Source organism: Lithobates pipiens, unplaced genomic scaffold (genome assembly GCF_037356315.1).
Source record: "Lithobates pipiens isolate NorthernLeopardFrog02 unplaced genomic scaffold, aLitPip1_a1.2 Scaffold_30, whole genome shotgun sequence".
Classification (NCBI taxonomy): Eukaryota; Metazoa; Chordata; class Amphibia; order Anura; family Ranidae; genus Lithobates; species Lithobates pipiens.
The window spans coordinates 125,064,765-125,088,573 of NW_027507791.1; the positions used below are offsets into that span (position 1 = coordinate 125,064,765).

A 23,809-nucleotide genomic window follows, 5' to 3' on the forward strand; every position below is an offset into this window, starting at 1 on the left:
TGGAAAGCGTTGTCTTACCTTACAACGCTGACAAATTCCACACAGTTAAATCATATTATAAACTTCTACGGGCGATAGGAAGATAAGCAAAGAGTTGGGTTTCGTCCGTCACACTTTAGCAGACTTTTTTTTATAATTACAGTACTGTAAAAAAAAATTTCCTACGAACTTCTCAGAGTCCGTGAAAGCCCCCCCAGAGCTTTCTCGTTCACACGGGAACAAGTGTTGCTTCTTAAAGCAGTCTTATTAAATGAACTTCTCGGAGTCCATTAAAGCCCACCCAAGGCTTCTCTACCTGTTCACACGGGAACAGGTGCTGCTTCTTAAAGCAGTCTTATTAAATGAACTTCTCAGGGTCCATTAAAGCCCACCCAAGGCTTTATCACTGTTAACTCAGAGCAGTTAAACTTATCAACGAGGTCTAAAAACAACTTCTACATAAATTACAGGTTCAAAGAACGATTTCTGAATAGATGTCACAGTGAGAGATACATTTATGAATTCAACTCACCATATAGACATATATTATAATCGATCCCGGACGAGCCCCCAAACTGAAGGAAAATGTAGATTGTCTAAAGGTGATTTCTTAACCCCTTCATGTCTGTCAAAGTGTGATGTTCAATCCCCACACAGGCCTGGGAGATTCGCCCATTGAGACAATGACACAAAACAACAAAGTCTCTCCGAGCAAATCTAATCTTTATTCTTTGGTGTGAATATTTAAAGGGGGTTTTCAGAAAGTACCACCCTTTGAACGTGTCATACAGATTATCCAATCATATACAAGTACAGCCTACAATAAAAGTGAAACTAGCAATTCCTCAAAATCATGTGCTTTCCAAGAAACGCAACAACTAAATAAGATAACAGTAACATGGGAAACGAAACTAGAGTAGCAAAACTTGAGCATACATTTTGTGAGGTGGATGTTAGAGAGAGACACAAAATGGAAACCAAATTTCTTAAAGAATGAAAGCGGTTAAGCTAAATATCCCTTCACCTTTGTGTGTTTAGCTTCCTGTTACCTGCCGTGTGCTCTTCTGTTGTTCCGTTACCGACTTTGGCGTGTCTTTGACTATCCCTGTTTGCCTGTGATCCTGACCTTTTGGCTTTGTCCCTCACCATCCCTATTCTCCTGTTGCCTACTGTGGGTGTGAGCTGGGAGACCCTGGGGGTCACGACCTGGAGCCAGTTGCAGCCAAGTCCATCCTCACCACTCGAGGCTCTGGTGAACACCTGCTGGCTCTTAGACTCCGCGCCCCAGGGAATCTTACGCTCTAACCCCGATGGGACCTGTCTCCTGTCCGCAGCAGTCAGCCGTAGGGTCCACAACCTTGCAGTGCACTACGGATCCCTACGGTGTGCATCTGTCACCTCGCCTCAAGGTGACCCGACACATACGTAGACAACAATAAACATTTGAGACAGGCTTTAACCTTTCCATATTTTACTCCCCCAAAATTTTCTGAAATGTAATCTAGTCTGCATGCAGAAAATATAGCCTCCTTATAATCTAGAGAATGATGGGCCCACCAAGACTTTCCTAAATTACTATTATCATTAGCTTGGTAATGCTGATACTGCCCAGTTATTAATATACATTGCCTGAGCCTTTTACATCAATTGCCAAATCAGCCAAGATGTCCCTAGTTACAGGCAAGCAGAAGCAGTTCTTGTTAAAGCTAAATTACATGATTGCTGGCAGCACTGCTATACAGGTCAAAGTCTCAAATTCATAAAGGTGAAATGATATGTGTCTAAGTGACACAAGTAACATAGTGCCTTTCATTCATCAGCCAAGTATTGAATTACACCTTTATTTGACATTCTGACTCATTGTCACATCGCAACACCCACACATACATGCCAAGGAAGCTGAATCAGCAGAACCCATTAAAATGTTGTATAAAGCTGCGACTATGCCACTAGATTATTAAATTCTTTGTGCAGGCCTCTTATATTTGCATTTTGTAGTTCAAATTGCACAGCATCACAGAAAATAATAATAGTAAATATAATTGCTCTGGTGCATAGTGTATACAATTTTCAAGCTACTGTATTCTAAATGCTTTGCATGCATTTACTGTAGAGCCAATGCTCTTTGTCACAGATTGGGATTCTGCTCCTACTAGAGGGCGGATTGGTTAACCAAGAGTTGGTAGCAGCAGCTGAGACTAGCCAGTAGTGCTGGCCACAGAGGAGACACAGGTGGACATGAGGAGTCTTGAGTGGGCTAGATACCTGATGGCACTAGTGGGGAGAACCCAGCATGCCCCCCCCACAAGCAAGCCTGCACCAGCCCTTAGAAGGGCCACAACGCAAAGTCTAGGGTGCCACTTTGACTTCACCAGAGCTCCTAATGGTGGAGATGGGTTTAGCTGCAGGTGGCGTCCAGGTTGTGTCCCCTTGACTCACCTGAGCAAACACTACTGGGAACTGAGAGTAAGCGTGCAGGAGAGAGTATCTAGCTGCAAGGGGAACCAGGACCTACTGGCCAGTAGTTACCACAATCTAAGTGGGCAGATGTACACAAGCACACAGAGGTAATGGGAATGGATGGAGGTGCACAGAATTACAGGAGGTCACTGGAAGCAGGCTGCAGGCAAGGATGTGTAGGGTTGCTGAAGCAGGGATGTGGACAAGAAGTACACGGAAGTTAACAAGTGGCTAAAAAAGCAGGTAATGGCAGAACACAGAGAACACTGGAAGCACACAGGAAATTAACGAGTCCCTTGCAGCAACGGGGTGAAGGAACCACATGGAAGTAGATAACACAGTCCAAAGAGGTAGGATTGCACATAAACATACAATGGCACAGGAGGAAAACAGACTGAGTGAACAGGTGCTGGTGATGAGAAGTTGGCTGGAACACAAAGATGATGAATGGAAACTGGAAGACTGAAGTACACAATGATCATAGGGCTGAATGAAGGCTAGAATATCACTGGGAACACATGGCTGAATAAACACTGAGAACATAGGAGGTCACAGAGACAACACTGGGAGACACTAATGCCACGTACACACGGTCAAAATTTCAGGCAGCAAAAGACTGATGAGAGCTTTTCATCAGAAAATGTGACCGTGTGTATGCTCCATCGGGTCATGTGTACACGGCATTAGAAGTCACAGGGAGTCTGGTTGCAAAAAAGTGCGGTTTATCATTTTTTGTTTTGGATTCATAATCTTGACATTAGAGAGTTCAGTCAACTTGTCTATTAAAATGTATTTATATTGTTCTTTGTATTTAGCATCAGCATTTACATCAAGCTCTGGGGTACTGTAGAGGAATCTTCTTGGACCTTTTCTAAAATACCGATATAAAAGACCTAAGTGACTTCAAAATCAGCAAACACCTATTAATGTACAGAAGAGGCCAGGAGGCCTGAATAAGGAAAGATAGGCCTCATGCACACAGGGCGTAAAAAAAAGCCACTTTTACAGGCGTTTGACTTTTATTTCAGCCTGTAAACACACCTCTATGGTATCCTACATGGCCATGCAGACATAGATGTATTAGAATAGGAACGTGTACAGGCTGAAAACACCACCAATGCATTCAGGAAAATAATTTTTGGGCAGAAAAAACACCAACTGTGCCTAAACACGCCTAAACACTAGGCACTTTAACAATTGAGCATTCATTCATTTTAATGGCCAGAATAAATTATTATTCTAGTCAATGGAATCAATGAACACCTAAACGTGTGCAAAACACGGATTTAGGTCATTTTTTAAGCTGTTTTTTTTCCTGCCAGGAGCAAAGGCATCCAGGGGAAATAAAAAAAAAATCCTGTGTGCATGAGGCCCTAAAAGTAACTGAAGAAGACATCACTTATAATTGTCTATTTCAGGTGCCTGTAATGTATTTTTTCAAGCACATATGACACATTTTTCATAAGATGACTGTATCCTGGCAGCAGGTATGTTGCTGTGTGTGATCCTGTAAAAGTGTCTATACAATACACACTGTTGTATGGAATTACCAGTAGAGTGTGCTGCAGCAGCATTCATGACTTCACCGTGTTCTTTGTCTTCAGACACTACAATGTAAGGAAAATGTGTAAACTGTGTTCTGGCAGTTGACTGACTGTGTGCACATGTATCTGGAATTCCCAAATGAGAGCAAAAACATTAATTTAAAGTGCAAACATGCAACTAATATTGACGCCTGATTAACTGTACTTTTATTGTCTTACTCATAAAATGCTTTAAATTAATCCACTATCATGCTATGCAATACTATGGCAAAAGCCATCACAATTTACTGCATGTGATCACTTAAAGCCAAACATACTGGCATGGGGACATTTTACCAATACCAGATATTTCCTGAAAGGGGGAGTAGTCTCTAGCACTTTCTCGTACTACAGAAACCTTATCCCTGGAGATTTCTCTGTCCAAATAAGACATTTCTACATATCCTTAGATTGAAAGCTCCTTAAGGGCAGGGACTGATGTGAATGTACAATATATATGTAAAGCGCTGCGTAAATTAACGGCACCTCTAATAAATAAATACATTTTAAAGATACTTAAAGTGGAAGTCTAGGCTATAATTATCTAATCTTAAATTTGCTCCCACCCTGCTTCTAATGCCCCATACACACTATCAGTTTGTCTGCTGAGTTTTTCCTTCAGATTTACCAAAACCATATAATATGAGGTCAAACCTTAGGAGTTTCAATGCGTATGCAATCAGGCAGGCCCTTGTACTACATGGTTTTGGTAAACCTGAAGGAAAAACTCAGCAGACAAACTGATAATGTGTATGGGGCTTAACTGCCCTGTAGAAGAAAGGTGCTTATACTTACCTATTCTCAGGGCACTCATGTGACCAGTGGCGGCTTTAAGGGAAAGGAGGGACAGCCGTCTGCAGCCTGAACATAGATTTGAAGTTATCCGCAAGGCTTGTATCTTTGTTATCTGAAAGAGGAACATCGCCCCATCACTTCAAACAACGTGCTCATTTGCCCAGCGAATCCAGCGTTGTCCGACAGCGATCCGCTATTCTACTGTCACATGCAGCCATCTTTGCCAAGAGGCTGCGGGAGCAGGGCACGTTATTTTTATTAGGCAAAAATGGTAATTCCAAATTGAAAGAAAATATAATAGAGTCAAAAAATAGCATTGTTAGTGCTTAAACTCCAAACGTTTTGCTGTCACTTTACAAAGCTATATTACAGAAAAGTGTTACAGGTAAAGTGTTACCAGCAACAGAATTATCCAAATAGCATGTCCCTTAGGCTCGGTTCACACTGATGCGACATTAGATTCAACTTGTGAGACCCCAAGTTGGATGACATGTAAATTTAAAGTTTCCTATGAGAGCAATCTTAACTGATACTACAAGTCACATCCAAGTCGTATCAAAATCGGACACCAAAGTTGCACTGAAAGTCGTGTGACTTTTTGGACTTGGTCTAGTGTGAACCGAGCCTAAATGTCCCATAGCTGCTCCTCATATCAGGGAAACAGTAAATACCTAGCCCAATGCAGTGCAAGCTGTAGGGAATTTAATGTTTTTACTGAATCAGCTGCTCTTCTGAGTAACACAAATTACAGAACAACGCACACACCAATAATTATGAAGGGAAAATGGTACATAATAATTGTTCTAAAGTATGACATATCCTTTCATACAAGAAAAACTTGATTCCTTACAGACTTGCCCTTTGTGAATCATTTCCTTCAAGAATGACAGCATCAGTTCCTGGAATGTATGTCTTCCTCCATTTTCCCTGTGTATTGACCAATCCATGGAAAGTACTGAGAGAGAATTATGTCACCTATTTTGAAATAATTAAATAACACGATCAACAAGTGTGTCCTATAGACATTTAAAGGTGCAGTACTGTACTCATATTTACATAAAGGAAAGTAATAACAGATTCTAGGGTTTCTATGCATACTTGTTCAACTAAAATATACAGTACATCCTAGACAGTGCTAATTGCATTAGTGTGTAAATAGAAAACAGCGCATGTTACAAATCTAAATATTCCTTTTTAACCACTTAAGCTCTGGAAGGTTTTACCCCCTTCATGACCACCCAAAAGTTTAACTTTCCCTTATTGGATTCCTCCCCCGCTCTGGTGCCACATTTTCCACCTTTCGGGGGGGGGGGGGGGGATTGGGTACCTGTTTTTGGCAGTTACCCTGTTCCCACTTCCGTCAGACCTCACCATGGCGAAGGTATGTCAGAAGTTCGGCCCCCCTCCTCCTTCCCCCGCTGCTGGGCCAGTAAGAGAGCGCAGACCGTTTCGCGCATGAGCAGTAGGGAATCAGCTGTGAAGCTGCAAGGCTGCACTGCCGGGTTTCCTTACTGGCAATGGCGGCGGCAGCATCCAACAGCCGATGGAAACATCGGCTGGGGTGCTGACATCGCTGGATTCCAGGACAGGAAAGTGTCCTAATATTAAAAGTCTGCAGCTACAGTATGTGTAGCTGCTGTCTTTTGATTTTTGGAGGGGGGATTCTGTTTAAATATTTTATTTTTTTTCACACAAATAGACCTTTCTTGTAATGATATTTGATCTCCACTGTTTTTGTTTTAAATATTTAGTACTTCCTGTTATAGAACATATCCATTAATAAAATAAAAATCTAACTTCCTCATAAATTTAGGCGAAAATGTACTCTGCTGCATGTCTGGTTAAAGAAAACCCCAATAAGTGCATATTAATTGGTTTGTGTGAAAGTTATAGCATCTACAACTATGGTATATATATACACTGGAATTTTTTTTTTTTTTTGTTACACTAATAATGATTGTGATCAGTGCCTCTTATGCCCCGTAGAACAAAATATTATACAATATCTTCTTTGTCTATTGTATGGATTCTGACCAAATCCTTTTGAGTGCGGAGCACCCCATTCCCTCAGTAAGTACCTTTCATTAGTGTCCACCTGTGGAGACTTCTAGTTCTCCCATGGTTCAGAGAAGCAGGATCTCCCAGTCCATGGATAGTGTAGGACCCACTAATTATGTTAATTACTTTGTCGCAGTAAGTGGGCTTAAGCACCATATAGCAATATGGTGTGAACAAATCCCCATATTTTTTGATAATGTTTTTTGAAAATGTCTAGGTGTTTTAAATAAGCCTTGCTAGAGGTAAATGTCTTTTTTGCATGTGTGCGCTGTAAAATTTTGTTCTGTTGTATGGTCTTATGGCTGCACCATCTTTAATGCATCTTTTAGGGTGTGCCCCCCAAATATCTTCTTTGTCTTATGCCCCGTACACATGATCGGATTTTCCGACAACAAATGTTGGATGTGAGCTTGTTGGCTGAAAGTCCCACCGTGTATGCTCCATCGAACATTTGTTTTCGGACTTTCCGCTAACAAATGTTGACTAGCAGGTTCTCAAATTTTCCACCAATAAAACTTTGTTGTCGGAATTGCCGATTGTGTGTACACAAGTCCGATGCACAAAAGTTCACCCATGCTCAGAATCAAGCAGAAGGAGCTGCACTGGCTATTGAACTTCCGTTTTCTCAGCTCGTCATACGTCTTGTACATCACCACGTTCCCATGTTCGTAATTGCTGGGCAACATTTGTGTGATCGTGTGTATGCAAGACAAGTTGGAGCCAACGTAGGACTGTGACACTTGATGGGAATTGACTAACTGACATTGACATCACCAGTCACACTAATACAGTGATAACTGCTAGTATAACATTTAGGGGCAATAAAAGGGGGTAACTCTGTGCCTAACAAGTGTAATGTGAAATATGTGCTACTTTTACCTACAGATGTGGCTGTTTTTTCTCCCTGCACTGCTCTCTGTGAAGAGCCCTGTTTTGTTAGTAAACACAGGGCTCTGACCTGTGATTTGCTAAGCAGATCAGCAGGTCATGGCCATAAATCATTGGTCGGGACCTGCTGACTGACTTATGCTCTACCAAATGACAACACAGATCCAGCGTGGGGTGTGCACGAGTGCACCCTGTACCCGGAAATGGCAGGTCGTGTACATGTACCTGATCTGGCGCATAGGGCCACCCATACTGTGGGTGGGCCTTAAGCTGTTAAAAAAGCAATGGCACGCAATAGGATATTCAAAGGTCTTTAAAGTTGAGTTAACACTAGAGAGTGTCCTCTTGACCTTTTTGGTAAGATCCTAGGAACGCAGAGTATTCCAAATCTCAATAGAAGATGCCCTTGCTCTGTGAACAAGTATCTTCTTGTGAATTTGGGATCCTCACCAATCCCAAGATTTCACGGGACATATTGTGAGGCTATCGCTGTGTTTTTGAGATGCTTTTCTGAACCTAATTTCTCCTAGAACAGAGGTAAACTTTACCTTTAAGGGGGTTATTGGCTGGGAGGAAGGGGTTGAGAATCTGCCCCGAAACAAAGGAAAGATTTTACTTCTCTTAAGAATGTGTTACCTACTTTTTCACTGATATTTGAAATAAATTCCTTACTGGAAAATGAGTGCGCATCCCAGTTTATCCAATTGATTTTAGAAACGGTACCCTTTTTTTGTCCGACCGACTCTGAAGCCCCATACACACTATCAGATTTTCTGCAGATTTTTTCCTTCAGATTTACCAAAACCCTATAATATGAGGTCAAACCTTAGGAGTTTCAATTTGTATGCAATCAGGCAGGCCCTTGCACTACATGGTTTTGGTAAATCTGAAGGAAAAAAAATCAGCAGAAAATCTGATAGTGTGTATGGGGATTTAGTGTTGGAAATTCAACTCCTAAGGTGGATTCTGCCCCTACAGGGACTAGCCAGACACATAACACTACCCTTGGGCAATTTTGTAACATTCAAGGGTCTGATGAATAGGTACTTTGGCTCAGACTGCAAGAAAATATATTCTTCAGGAGGATCAACATGCAGGCCAGCTATAGCTCTTATCTCGATATCTAGAGTTCTGAAATCCTGCACTTCAAATGTTGAGTCTGCTTTAAATTCTGCAGTTCTTAGGGACTATAATAATAAAACTTTGGAAATAAATTAAAATAGCTTTCAATTTTATTGTTGTAGCGTCAGTAGACCTTGTTCATCTTGCCGCAGGCATTATATGCTCTTCCGTGATGGTAGATGGCCTCTCTGGCTAAATTATTGGCCAGTGATGCTTCCATTTGGGCTGTCCTTGAATCCAAAGACTTTCTCCAAGATACTGCTAACAGTATTGCCTCTTCCCCATCTGCCAGGGTTACAGAATTTTCACTACTTGGACAATGTCCTGTTACGTCCCAGTTTCTTGTCCCTTTTCCTGTCTCACAGAGACTTAGTTTTGAGGACCCTAAAAAAGCGCAGGTTGTTTTTCAGTCTCCCATCATCTGGAGTATCATGGCATGATATGCAAGCCAGGAACTTTTTTTTTGCTTCCTAGGAAGATATGGGGGATTGTTTTGAGATTAGGGAGAGTGATGGATCCTTCCTTACTGACCCTATGATTTTCGTAGTGACATAGGCATGCCGAGACCTTCATTCGTAGATGATTCTGGCTTCAGGCGGCACTGGAGGCATTGAAGGCAGATTGACAGTAGGGGGCTCAGCCTTAGGACTTTAAAGAGGAGAGATATGTCGGTTTTTAATTTTTATGGTGGTACATTATGCAACCCTCCTGCCAAAAGTCCGTTTTTAGAAACCCCAGAGAGCAGATTTTTGCCAAGACATTGCAGCATCAGGCCAAGCTTCATATGTGACCTCATAAATTGACTTCTAAATTTTTTCAAATCCATCACAGTAAAAGTGATGCAGTCACTAGTGTCACTACCTATTATAAAATCAATAGGAATAAGTACAAGTATTAATGAAAGCTTGTCTGAACATCTGAGGGGTTGGTCTTGGTTGGAACACCTTAAAGAGGAACTGCAGTCTGCTCACATAATTTGTAATAAAAACATCTTTGCCATTCTGAAGCTTCCCTCCAACCCTTTTGCATATTATTTTATATATACTGTGATTCTGTACTTGCTAGATATGCTGCAAAAATTTCCTTCCACTGAGTCTGGCTGCATCCATTTTAACTGTGGGCAACTGAAGATGATGCCTGTTCACGTCCTGGATTTACACAGACACACCTCCAGCTCTGCAGCTTTCTTTGGCCCTCTTATGACTCACCCCCTCCCTTCCTGGCAAACTCTCATGAGCGTGGGAGCTGTGTATGATGTCTTAAGCCTAGGCTTTTTACCAGACAAGAAACAGGAAGTGGGCTGTATAAGGTATTTACTGGCAGAAAAAAAAATGTTTTACTATCCAAACAACAAGGGCAGAAGATTTAATAGATGGAAAGATAGAAACATGACTGAAGTTCCGCTTTAAGGCTTAGTTCACACTGCCGCGACTTGGGATCTGACTTGTGAGACCCCAAGTTGCGTGACATGTGAAATCCAATATTTTTCAATGAGAGCTGTTTTTATTAGCACTACTGAAGTCGCTCCAACTTCAGAAATGGTTCCTGTACTACTACTTATAGGTGACTTCTATCCAACTTCTATTCTCTTCTATTCTATACTTCTATCTAAGTAGTAATCAAGTCGCATGGCAAAGTCGTACTGCAGGTCACGGCAGTGTGAACTAAACCTAAAAGGTACAGGTGTCTGCATTGCTAACTCTTTCAGGAACTTGCTGGGCAGGTCATCCTCTGGTGGTGAAATTCCCCAGAGCGGTGTTTAAAATGATGCCTCTTTTTAAACCGATCTTTCAGCAGTGGAACAGACCCTTGGTCATGAATGCATTGGCATCTTCTCCCTTCTTTCCTACTTCCTCGTGTTCACTTTCAATTTAAACCATGCTTACAGTTGCATCCGCCCACAGGGTTTTGGAAATCCAGACCTTTTCAAACAAGAAGCCTTACTGCCAACTGTTCTCAAATAAGGTAATCGAGCTTGGAGATGGTGCTACCCTTATTCTTACCACAGTTCTCTTCTTCGGAAGCTGGCATTCTGTAAAGGCTGGACTTGGTGCAGCTGATTATCAGAGTGTCAACAGACAATTTAGAAAGTCAGATAGACTCTTTGTCCTGCTGAAGTGTCCAAAAAGAGCAGCTTCAATTTCATCAAGTATAATCTTGAGATGGATTGTGAGAGTCATCCAGTTGGCATATGCAGTTTCTGGAGTTCAAGCTCTACCTCAGAATACCAGGGCTCGTTCAACTAGAAGTATGGCAAACTCATTGGCATCTCTGGCAGGTGTGGTGTGAAAAGCATCCAGGTGCAGTATTCTCAATACATTAAAATGTCATTACAAAGTGGATGTAGCCAGCTGTCCATTGCAGTCTGTTTTTTTTCTTTGGCCTTGTCTCACGATTAAACCTTTTATGCAGCTTTGGGCAGAGGACAGGTATCCAATTTAGACAGGTACCTGATCCCACTTCTGTTCCGGTCAGCTTAGACCAGGGGTAGGCAACCTCAGCCCTCCAGCAGTTTTGAAATTAGTCCTATAAGACATTGCAAGACCCTTACAATCACAGACATGACTCCTAAAGGCACAGGCATGATGGGATTTGTTTCACCACAGCTGGAGGGCCGAGGTTGCCTATACCTGCCTCAGGCGATTGGAAGCAGAAGCTCTCCCTCCCAAAGTCTTCTGGGACACATGACAGGTTCTAGAAGACTTCTGGACCAGTCACAGAGTCCAGTCACATGCACAGTGGGCACCTGGCTGTGAAGCCGCAAGTTGTCACAGCTGGGTGCCCATAATAGTGATGCCGGTGCCACAGAGGGAGGACACAGAGGAAAACACAGTGCGAGTGCATCGCTGGATTATGGGATCATGTGACAAGTGAATGGCTGTTTATTAAAAGTCAGCAGCTACACTTTTTGTAGCTGCTGACTTTTAATGAACAAAAATATGACTGGAACTTCACTTTAAATGCAGACAGGAATTACCTATTACCCATATTTTCATCCAGACATTGCTGTAATGCACCAGTTCAGACCAATGGCTTTTGTCTGGAACCTGCTGATCTGGGAACCTCTTTTGCTTACCCATTTATAGTGCAGGAAAGGGATATTTCAATTTGTTTAACTTTGTTACAGGAGACTGACTTCCCCTGACTTCATGGTCATACCCTCTGCCACCTCGTCATCCAATGAAACTGCATCAGTTGTCAGTAAGGACACTCTCAATGGACAGGGCTTTTATTTTTAACCCTTTCGCTGCATAGCATTGCCTCCAATTTTTACATTTAGATCACAGGTGTCAAACTCAATTTCATTGCGGAAAGCATTAGCGTAATGGTTGCCCTCACAGGGCTGGTTATACCTGTAAGACTATACAAATGTATCTACTCTTTATCATATAAAATATTTGCCGCTGCATTATATTAATACTGGTTTTAGTAATAACTTAAGAAGGGCAGGTACAGACCAGCATAGAGCTCCCTCATACTCCTGCAGCAGATGATGGAAGTCTGAAAAGGAGCATTGCACACAGCTGATATCATCTACAAGAAACTTTTTTGGAGACTACTCAGAAAGAATATGGTTCTGCCATGGTGTTAGGTCTGAGCAGTCTCCAATAAAATGTCTTATGGATGATACCAGCGGTGTGCAACTCTCCTTTTCAAATGGCATAGAACTGCATTATTCTCATAATAATTCTAAGCATATGCCCAGAGTACCCTAACCCCCTTATATCAGAAATCATAAGTGGCCACCCTCCCTTATATCACAGCACACCCCACTTACTTTGTGCTGCTACCATAAATAAGCTGGGGGCAGAGCTGGGATACAGAAAGTGCAGCTAAAGTTAGCTGCTGGAGTCCGCTGAATGCAGAGACCAGGGGAGAAGGAGACAAGGGGGTGCTGCAGCAGCACAAATAGGTGCTGGATCTGTAGGAGGAGTACTGTCCACTGCCGACTGTAGAAACAAGGTGGGAGACAAGGGATAAGAGGGGTGCCAAAGCTGCAGGAGAGGTGCAAGGGCCACCTGAAATGGCCGGGCAGGCCTTTTGTTTGACACACATGATTTAAATGGTTGAAACAATTCTATTTGTCACATGCACATTATAAACTTAAAAGTATGCAGAAGAACCCCAGAGATACAGTATATTCTCTGAAAGCACAGAACCTATTAAGTTGAATGACAACTCTGCTGATTTTGCATACTCAATGGCAGTTTTGCAAATGTAAATCGCAATACAAATATACAAGCTACCTGCACTTAAAACCTTTCCTACTTCATCATTTGGCATTATGTTTAAAAAAAAAAATCCTCCAAAGTTATTCGTAGTACTCTAGTGTGTACAGTATCTAATATGTGTAGTGTAAACGTTTTTGTGTTTTTGTAAATCCTTATTGTGCACTGATATACAGTAAAGGGATTGCAAACGATCACCTTGTAAAACAACCCATTCAGTTTAAAATAAAATAGAAAGGAAAGGGAAAACTTTTTTGTACAGATATAAAAAAAAAACCACTATAAAATACCTTTTTTTTTTAAATCTTATTTATAAATGATCACATTCCCTCTGTTCCCAACTGCATGGGGGGGGGGGGGGGGGGGGACAGCAGCAAACCAAGCTTGCCAGTGAATGACTGTGTAGCGGGAGCATGGCAGGAAAAGTCTGACCATTGGAGGAGAGTACACTGCGTTCCCAACATAGCTAGAGAACTGACCAAGATGTGCTCTCCTGCTTAATGGGGTCAGTTTTTAATAGGAAAGTAGGGGGACTGGCAGGAACCCCAGGGATTTCACATAAGGGAAGCAATACAAAGAGAACAGAATACTTTCTCATACAAGTACATGGTACAGCAACCACATATCAAGAATATGAAGTGTTGGGGTAACAAACGCTTTAAAGGCATATTGCTGTATTTTTTTTGTCCTTTAATATATTTATTTTCGTCTTTTTTTTTTTTTCTTGAGGACATTTTATTACAGAATGGTGCAAGGTCCACTTTATAAACATATCAAGTGTTTTAATAAATCTCAGATGTTTCTACTGTGTGCTACCGACAGAAATTAGAGCCACTTGGGGGTTGATACAAGAGCATCCAGACTGGGAGAGGGAGGATAAGCTCTAGATACCAACCATGAGCTGGAAAAAAAAAACATACAGGAAGAAGAGCAGAGAGAATGCCAGGAGCTCCTATAGTTCTGCTGGTGCTGTGCCTTCACCAGTCCAGTTAGAAGCTGGTGGAAAGAATCAGGCTATGGAAGCAAATCAATTGCACATGTACACAGCATTAAAAGAGTTTAGTAGCTGTAGGTAATTTCCTATGATGCATTCATATTAAATTATATAATACAATAGAGTGCCCGTTTGTACCGAGTCATGTGTCCCAGTCACATCAATGCCCACCATGCACCCTGTTTAACATTGGGTCATTTGTACTGTATTTACACATATGACCCTTAGCAAATCATATTAGAGTTGTCAAGATCTGGAAGTATGAAAAGTAAATTAGTGCTTTGTTATTAACCACTGTAAATCCAGGAATTGGAGCTTAGTAGGTATCACGGATAAAGTTGTATGTTTGCTTGTACCAGATAAACTCAGAGAAAGTAATTTTTTTTTAAATATATATATATATATATATATATATATATATATATATATATATTTACTTTTACACTTAACACAGGTGGTAAGCAGAAGGAGGACTGCAACCCTTTTCCCAATGTAAGAAGAGTTTTGCCAAAAGAAGAGTTCAGAATTCCAGCAAGTGCGTGTAAGGTCCATTAGTGTCGAGCTGCAAAACTTGTCTGTTTCCGTATGTTCCATGACACAGCACGGCACCAGCTTCCACCCACCTAGGGTGAGATTCTAATTCTTGCCGACACTGAAAAATAAACTGTGTGTATAATTCCATACCAAGCTCCTTGTCTGCATTTGAATGGTACTGCATGCAACGGCCCTTTGACTTTCCTCCAAGAGTTGCCTGTGGGACAATCAGAATGTCTCCTGGAAGTTCAATGACTGACACACGCTTCCCAGTATCCGTTTCACTCAATTTTACATTCAGTACCGAGTTCACTGAAAAACAGACAAGTCTTAAACTTTACTAAAAAAAATAAACATTTTTCATATACAAGACAATGTACATGGTTCCACTCCTCAAATACCTGATGTTTTACCTTTGGCATATGTGACATGAGAGGTAGCATTATTATTATTATTATTCAGGATTTATATAGCGCCAGCAATTTACGCAGCGCTTTACAACATAAAAAGGAGACAATACAGTTACAATACAATAAAATACAAGAGGATTAAGAGGGCCTCAGAAGAGCTTACAATCTAATAATCAATTTGTCTTAAAGAAACCTGATCAGTTTAAGGCTATGCTATTTCATTTGTATATAAAAGGGACACTGATGGAAGCAGAGATTGCCAAACTCATGTACCATATACTATGTATTGGCAAGTGTCTCTTCACAAAATTAACATGCGTCATCAGCCAGTAAATGGCCGCTTCCTTCTGAGCCTTATCACATAGGTGATTTGCTGTTGGACAGGATCTTTTTCATTAAAAGTAGCCACACAGAAGAAAGCTATCTGCAATTGAAAAGGGAAATATGTCATAATTAGTTCAACCAAATATCCTAGCAATGGAATAGCCTCACTCGGTATATGAGGCTGTATGGAAGCTGAGCTCCATTATTACCCAGCGACCTCAAAGGATCCTGCTCTAGCCTATACTGACTGCGCCATGGTTTGCCATAGATGTGCTGACCAGATCCGAATGCCTCTGGCATATACAATATGTTAGCCACCAGTCCCTAAATAAAAATGGTCCGATCGTACAACTGTTCGTTTTTAGGCAATGCAGAAAGGTGGATGGAAGGCTCTGCACATATTGCCAGCATTGGTCTACTGGGGGAGGGGAGGCCTATAGTATTCAGACATGGTTTTCCAACCTCAACACACTTTGGCTGGTAGAATCTGAAGATGCCTTATATACATTAAATTGTATGTATAGCGAATTTTTTTGTTTTAGATAAAATAGGAAGTGGTTAATACATATCCGTCTATTATTTGTTGCCCACATCCCATTGGGAAGATTTCCCCTTCACTTCCCGTCCAACAAGTGTCCCTGTTGGAAGCTTTCCTCTTTTTTTTTTTCTCGTACGGTGAAAACTCTAAATTTTTGATATCCTCTCACTTTTAGTCTTTGTGACAACAGTGACTCTAACTAACTCAAAGTGAGGATATCCACAGCAGGGAAAAAAACAGTAATAGAAACATGAAAAGTTCATTTAGAACTATATAGAAACTAAAATGTGTCAACAAAAAAAAAAAACGATTTTTTGTTGACACATTTTAGTTTCTATATAGTTCTAAATGAACTTTTCATGTTTCTATTACTGTTTTTTTCCCTGCTGTGGATATCCACACTTTGAGTTAGTTAGAGTCACTGTTGTCACAAAGACTAAAAGTGAGAGGATATCAAAAATTTAGAGTTTTCACCGTACGAGACAAAAAAAATCTTTTTTTTTTTGTTTTTATTTGCTCATAAACAAAACAACTCTGGGTTTACATACCTATTTTTGGAATGACATCTTTGCTTGATCCTTTAAAAAAGCATAGGTAGATTACCATACCCCTTTGAATCTGCAAAGATAAAAGAAGAGGCTTTCTAATAATTAGCTATGCAGTCTAGTCTCATTAAAGAGAACTACAAGCACGAATACTCACCTATGCTCCAATGGTTTGGCGCTTGCAAGGTCCCTCCGCAGCTTCTCCCTGGCATCTTCTGAGTGTCAGTCTTTGGCCGTCTTGATTGGCTGGTGCAGGATGATGTTATTCATCCCAGCAAACTGCCGCTGTGCCAGATACATAAACAGAACTGTGTATGCACAGCTCAGTGTACATATTGCAGAGAACTAAGAAAAAAATGTTATGTTTATTTTACTGCAGAAGAGACATTTCATGTCTTTTCTGCAATAAAGAGCATGCCTGCTAACAAATTTGTATTTTTTGCATTAGGTTCAGCTTTAGGCCGGGTTCACACCACAGCGATGCGGGAACGCCGCAAATCCGCGGCGTTTTCCCGCATCGCACACCTCCCGCCGCCAGTTCACACTGCCCTATGCGGACGGCTGGGAGTGTCAATGATATGTTAATGACACCCCCAGATCCGTCCACATATCGCAGTGCGATCTGCAGACTCGCGCAGGAATCGGATCGCATGGTGTGAACCCCCATGCGATCCGATTCTGTTGCGGACCAAAAAAAGGGTCCCGTGCAAGTTTGCTGCAGGAGCGATGCGAATTCAGCCATACTATCTGTATGGCTGAACTCGCATTGCTACGGAGATCGGATGTGATTTGCACTGCAGTGCGGGTGCGAATCACATCCGGATCTCCCCCCGCAGCAGTATGAACCCAGCCTTAAAGACAAAAGTACATTTTAATATTTTTCTAAATCTGCAGCTTTAAAAGAATATTGTGTGATCCTACCATCAAAGTCCTTGTTCAACTACTTCATGTCAACACTCAACAGTTTTTTGCAATTGCTCTCCTATGTTGTCACCCTGTCAAAGGCACTTTCAGTGGAGACTATAAGCAGCCATGTCAATGTTCAACATTCCACTATCGGGAACTCTGACCTGGGCAATTTCATGCAGCTAATACTGGAGTAGGCACATATACAAAGTAAGTAGCCGCAAAAAGGCCACAGGAGATCAGCAGCGCTGTGATCTAAAATTATGGTGAAAACAGTATATCTAAAAACAGTTCATGGCACACAGCACTTTAGCAAACAGCAAGGAATTATATATACTTTAGAGACAGAGACTCAGATCCCCTGCTGTTGTCAGTATCACTTCTTTTTCTTTCCTACAGTTTTGATAAACAAACAATCTCCATAGTGATAACTGTCTTTCTAGCTGTTTACTGTAAAATAATGTAACTATTAAACAATACACACACACACACACACACACACACACACTAGTATGCTCTATGATACAGGAAGTTCTGCATTAGATAACAGAAGTGGACTTTCTACTTTTCCTGTACAATTGGGAATTATGAAATTATTTTTTTAAAGTGTAACTCAAGTAAAAAAAATAAAAAATGATATACTGTAGCGGCTTCAAGTTTTTTTTTTTTTTCAAATATAAATTTTTATTTATTTGGATAGATACACCGGTGGAGAGTACCCCACAATACAAACCGTAGGAATACAAAAAACAAGTAGAGCCCCCAATACAGAAAATAATGCGGTATCAAGAGCGCTTTGGCACTTGAACAGTGAAGTGAACAAGATACAATAAGCCAACAGGATATAAAGGAGATCCTTGCTTCCGCAAAGAGTAGGGACAGTGAACCTGTAAGCTCTGTGCAACGCAACAGAAGTGTGGTACAATTTCCGATCCCCCCCGACCAACCACCGGGAGGGGACCGGAGCCACCGGAGATGGATAAGGGTAGGGTTAGGAGGGTAGGAATGGGGGGTGGAGAGGAAGAGTTGGGGGAGGGAGAAGAAAGAGAATGGACAGAGAAGAAAAAGGGAAAAAAAAAAAAGGGGGGGGGGGTAGACCGACAGACACGGCGGTGGATAGGGTCATCCGTTCCACAAACGGGGACAAAGGAGAATCAGGGCCTTAGCAAAGATTGGCCTTCCGCGGAGAATATAAACAGGCACCAGCTATCCCATGTTTTTTTATATGTTTCTTGTTTGTGCTGAGCAGTAAGGATGAGGTCCTCCAACTTCCGTACGTCCTCCACCTTCCGCAGCCAGTGCGCCACTGTTGGTGGGGCACTGCGCTTCCAGTATAGGGGAATACACGCCTTAGCTGCATTGAGAAGGTGACATATAAGGGACTTCCTATACTTTTTAATGGGGACCACTGATAGATGCAGTAAAAAGAAAGCGGCATCGTCCGGGATGGGGTAGGCCGCGAACTGCTGGGTTACACGACGGACCTCCACCCAGAACGACCGCAGCCTGGAACAGGACCAGAACATATGGAGCAGGGTCCCCTTCTCCTCATTACAGCGCCAGCACCGATCCGAGGACGAAGGATAGCACCTGCTCAGCCTGGTAGGTGTTAGGTACCAACGGGTAAGGATTTTAAAATTGGTTTCCTGCATCTTGGTACAAAGAGAAGATTTGAGGGCTAGTGTAACAATACGGTTTGTTTGGGTCGGTGAGAATTTACGGTCAAGGTCCCGCTCCCAGTTAAGCAAACAAGGTAGCACAGGGGGGTTTACAGGTGAGGACAGCAGGGCATAGGTCTGGGAAAGCACATGAGTCATTGGGTCAGTCGTTGAGCACATATTCTCAAAGGTCGTCAGGGTAGGTGCGAAGTCCTGTGGATGTGGCAGTGAGTGTAGGAAATGATGTAATTGTAAAGCCGGCCAAAACAGTAGGCGGTATGTCCCTGATGCCACAGTGAGTTCCGTCAAAGAGGGCCATCTCCCCTCCGCCAGGAAACTGGCCGCAGTGTCATGGCCGGCCTCAACTAGAGATGCGTAGGTAGTATAACGCAGACCTGGTTCAAAGCTCGGATGACCTAAGATGGGGAGCAGGGGGGAGAGTTCAGAAATAAGGGCCTTCTTGGCGGCGGCACCATGACCGTGTTTCAGCGCCGTGCCAATAAGGGGGTGTAGTTTTAGGGGTGCCGGGAGTTCCCTATAGCACCACAGCGCTCCTTTCAGGGGTATGTGGGTCTGGGCCTGCTCAAGCTGCACCCAGAGTTTGGTTGTTCCATTACGCCCCCAGTCAATGATCCTCCCCAAGTGGGACGCCAAATAGTAATTACGCACATCGGGGAGCGCAAGGCCCCCCCAACGCTTGGGGAGCGTCAGCTGCGCATAGCGCAGCCTGGGTTTCTGGTGTGCCCAGACAAATTTGGTGAAAAGGGACTGTACCTGTCTAAAAAAAAGAGGAGGTATATGTATGGGCAGGGCCTGAATAAGGTAAATAAACTTGGGTAGGATGTTCATCTTTAGGAGGTTACACCTCCCAAACCAAGAGTGGAGACCTCCCCGCCATTGTTCCAGAAGTAACCGAGATCTAGTCAGTAGGGGTGGGAAGTTAAGAGCAAATGTCTGGGCAAGGTTTGCCGGGATTTTCGTACCTAAGTATGTCAGAGCCGTGTCCGTCCATTTAAAGCTAAAATTGGCCCGTAAATCAGAGAGGGTCCGAGGTGGTATTGCTACGCCCATGGCTTCGGACTTAGTAAAGTTTATTTGCAGGTGGGATATCGCCCCATAGCGCTGGAATTCTCTAAGGAGGTTCGGTAACGAGATTTTGGGATTAGTTAGGGAAAATAATCTAAGGAGGTTCGGTAACGATCGGCTTCAAGTTTTGATTCTCATTAATTACATGCTGTTTCTTTAACATTCTGTGTATTCTTAAAAAGGAGAAGTATAGCTTTTTTGGCTATACTTCTCCTAAGGATTACAGATGTGCAGTTCATTCTGCACTCCTGTGACCCATCTTCAGCCAACAGTAGGCTAATGCACACTGTCAGCTGATCGGTCAGGATCCACCCAGATGCTGCTGGATCAGGATCCACCCTCTCAGAGAGCCGCTGAGAGCCTGAGCCAGCTGCTCCCACCCATCCACAGCCTAGAGCTCCAGTGAGAGCTGGAGGGGTAGAGCAGCGAGCCATTGACTTATAGTTACCAGTTCTCTGCAGCCTGGAGTCAGAGAGCTGAGGTAACGGTGGTTTTTGATCGCTCAGTTCTCAGTCTTAGAGCCGGCGGGGGACCGATGCTGCATCCAACTAGGTTAGTATAATTGTTTTTGTGAAACCCATACTTCTCTTTAAATCCCCCTTAAATACCTTAGAATCATTTCAGAGATCCCCATCTGCATTCATTTTCTTTATGCCAGTGTTTACATTTTATTTTGCTCACTTTGGCCTGGTTCACACCTATGTAGCTTGCAGTTTGCATACTCCAGGTTCATTTTGGGTTTTTCAATACACGTTTTTGATCCATTGAAGCCTATGGAACCAAAAAACAGAAAGCACGTTCCTGGCCCTTTCCATAATATGCACAGATGTGAACTACATCCATAAGAGACCATGTTAAATGGACTGTAGTTTGTTTCTGCAAAACTGAAAATTCGCAACAAAAATGCATAGGAGCGAACCAGGCCTTAAAGCAGAACCTAAATCCTTATAACATTTTTTATTTTTTTTGTCCTTCCCTACTCTCTTCCAAAAAAAAATAAAAAATAAAAAAATAAAATGTATTAAAATGTGTACTGTCGGGTGTTTTTTTTGTGCTGCACTTCCTGGGCCAGGCCCCACTGCCTCCTGGGATTGCCAAGTCACAGAATTTTCTGCGTATCTGTACAAGTGAGTCTGGTAAATAAATTGCCCATACAACAGAACTGATAGCGCAGTCAGTCTTTGTCAGGTATTTGGCCTGCCAGAGACCAGCAGCGTATCTACCCATGCAACTGAACTTTCAAGATGATGGCGCAGGGAATGGATGTCTGTGAAGTTCCGCTTTAATATCTATAAGCAAGCATGTTTCTGCCTGCTGCCCCTTGATGCTTCAAGATTTAGCTGCAGATCAGATGCTTGATTTCTATACCAGAAACAGGTCTAATAGAATGTAATCAAGCAATTGATGGGCAGACCTCATAGCTAAACATTCCACTATCCAATGGCCAGCTCCCTCGCTGGAACATACATGTCTAAAGGGTGTGCAGGGATCTGCTCTTTCACTTTTGCAATCATCAGGAAGCTAATGCATTGTTCCCCCTGCTGCCTGTTATGAAAAGCAGGACCTACTAAAAAACAGCTACTGCAGCTACAGGGATGGACTGAGGATGTGTACACATTTTCAAATTAAGAAAAAAAAAAAAAACATTTCAAATATACTAATACAGTGTTTTGAGTAAGTGATTAATGCTCTTTATTCCAATATGATGTAATTAATGTGAATTTAGTACTCTTATTGATTCAAGTGTTGCTGTCATTTTCTATTAGAGTTAACCTGGCATCATCCTAATTGTAAAATATATATTAAAAAAACGGGTTTGTAGGAAGGAGTGATTCTGCAGCTGGTGACGGCCTTCTAAGACATTTTTTTTTATAGTCTTGAGAAAACTTCAATGTCAGGATTTTATTTCATTCTGTGACCCTTTTGGAAAGATTTTCCCTCTCTTCTCACTTTTTATGGAAATCTCCCAAACACGGACACAGATGACAATAAAAACCCAACAGAGGCCCTTATTGCTCTTAAACTAAGACATTTTATTTTTAGCTGGGCTTTAATACATACACAGGCTTCTTACCTCTGTCCATTCTGCTTCAGAGTCTTTATCTGGAGGTTTAACCTGCAGCTTAGCATGTAAACACTGTTGGAGGATAACACGGGCAGTTACCTCCCTGTCGATCGTTGCCATCTGCAACAAAACACCACATTAAAATTAGATAAAATACATTGGGCTCAATTCACAAAGCTTTGAAGTATAGATGAAGCCATTACCAGTCAACTAGATCATTTCTATCCCATTCCTTAGAATAGGTCCAAACTTTTTTTTTTCTTTTTCATTTTGAAGTGTGCAAATATATTTTATATGAGATTAATGTAGAGCAATCATGTTATGTAACGGTTCCATAGTACCTATGCTAAAATGAGCAGGGGATGGGTCCGTTCTGCAGAATGTGGCCAAGTGCAAATGCCCTAATTGTCTTGATGCCTACCACGGGGTCCTATCACCCCTTACAAACTTTGCAAACAATCTCACATTGGAATAAACTTGTATTTGGACTTAAATATTACAGTATGGAGCTTCAATTGCAAATTGACTTGTACCTATTACAACCCAAGGTGATTGTGGAAGCCCTCCATTGTGCAGAATTCTTCAGCCCAATTGTCTACAATTACACTACTGCCATATTGTTTGATGAGTACGACAATATAAAAATAAAATCTAAAGAAATCCCAAGGTGCCAGCGCACCTCCATCCACCTTCCCAAATATCATCCCCTATCTTTGTCCTTCTGTTCATGTCTATCTTCTCTAAATTAGGCCTGAAGCTCAGAAGCGTGGCCAGTAAAGAAGAGGAAAGTGGTCAGAACTCTAGAGACTGGCAAGTTTGAGGTTGAGTTTTTTTGGCAGCCACATTAGATAAAAACACCCATACGGTATCTCACAAACGTGAGTATACCCCTCAGATTTTTTCAAATATCATATCTTTTCATGTGACAACACTGAAGAAATTACACTTTGCTACAATTTAAAGTAGTGAGTATACAGCTTGTATAACAGTGTCAAGTTGCTGTCCCTTCAAAATAACTCAACACACAACAATTAATATATACATCTGAGCTTCCTCAGGTGTTTAGGTACATTGTGTTGGTAGGCTGAAAGCAATATAAAGATGTGGATAAGAAGCCACGCTGCTGCGGGCACAGTTGCGGCAACGTGGCCACAGCCATAAATGTCAAAAGAAAGCCTATCTGAAAGCCAAGAACCAGAACAGATCGTCTCTTATACATTACCCCAAACCCAAAAAAACAGAATCTGGTGTTCGATTGATCAGCACATTCTCAGGGCAACATAAACAGGTTAGGGACATTTTGACTAAATATTGGTACCTTTTGATGGGTGATGAAAAGATTTAAAAGCACCTTGAATCATATCCCGAAATCACCTTTAGGCGATCCCGGTCTCTCAGGGACAAACTTGTACATAGCCATTACACTCCTCTTAGTGCAATTCCAAGTGAATCCGGAAAGGGCACAAGACCATGTCACAAATGTAATTTTTGTAAATTTATTCGAGTTGCTTGATCTATTGTGATGCCCAATGGCCGTTTATTTAAACCAAACTTTTCTGTAACTTGTCAATCAGTGGGCAATGAATATATTATGCAATGCAAATGTAATGTGTTCTATATTGGTAAAACCAAGAG

At 41.9% G+C, this 23,809-nt stretch overlaps 1 protein-coding gene across 5 annotated transcripts in view; it reads right to left on the bottom strand.

Moving 5' to 3' along the window:
- Positions 1-685: 685 nt before the first annotated feature.
- DTD2 (D-aminoacyl-tRNA deacylase 2) overlaps positions 686-23,809 on the bottom strand; it is a 37,659-nt gene continuing 14,535 nt past the window's right edge. For 2 of the 5 annotated variants that reach the window (XM_077464815.1, XM_077464816.1), the window contains exons 2-4: positions 22,184-22,294; positions 16,463-16,532; positions 13,608-14,954 (exon numbers count right to left, since the gene is read on the bottom strand). In XM_077464815.1, the coding sequence (XP_077320941.1) occupies positions 14,629-14,954; positions 16,463-16,532; positions 22,184-22,294 (507 nt within the window). In that variant the 3' untranslated portion in view covers positions 13,608-14,628. Of the gene's footprint in view, positions 5,793-13,607; positions 14,955-16,462; positions 16,533-22,183; positions 22,295-23,809 lie in introns of those variants that run through there. The other 3 variants (XM_077464819.1, XM_077464818.1, XM_077464817.1) reach the window with 3 other exon arrangements.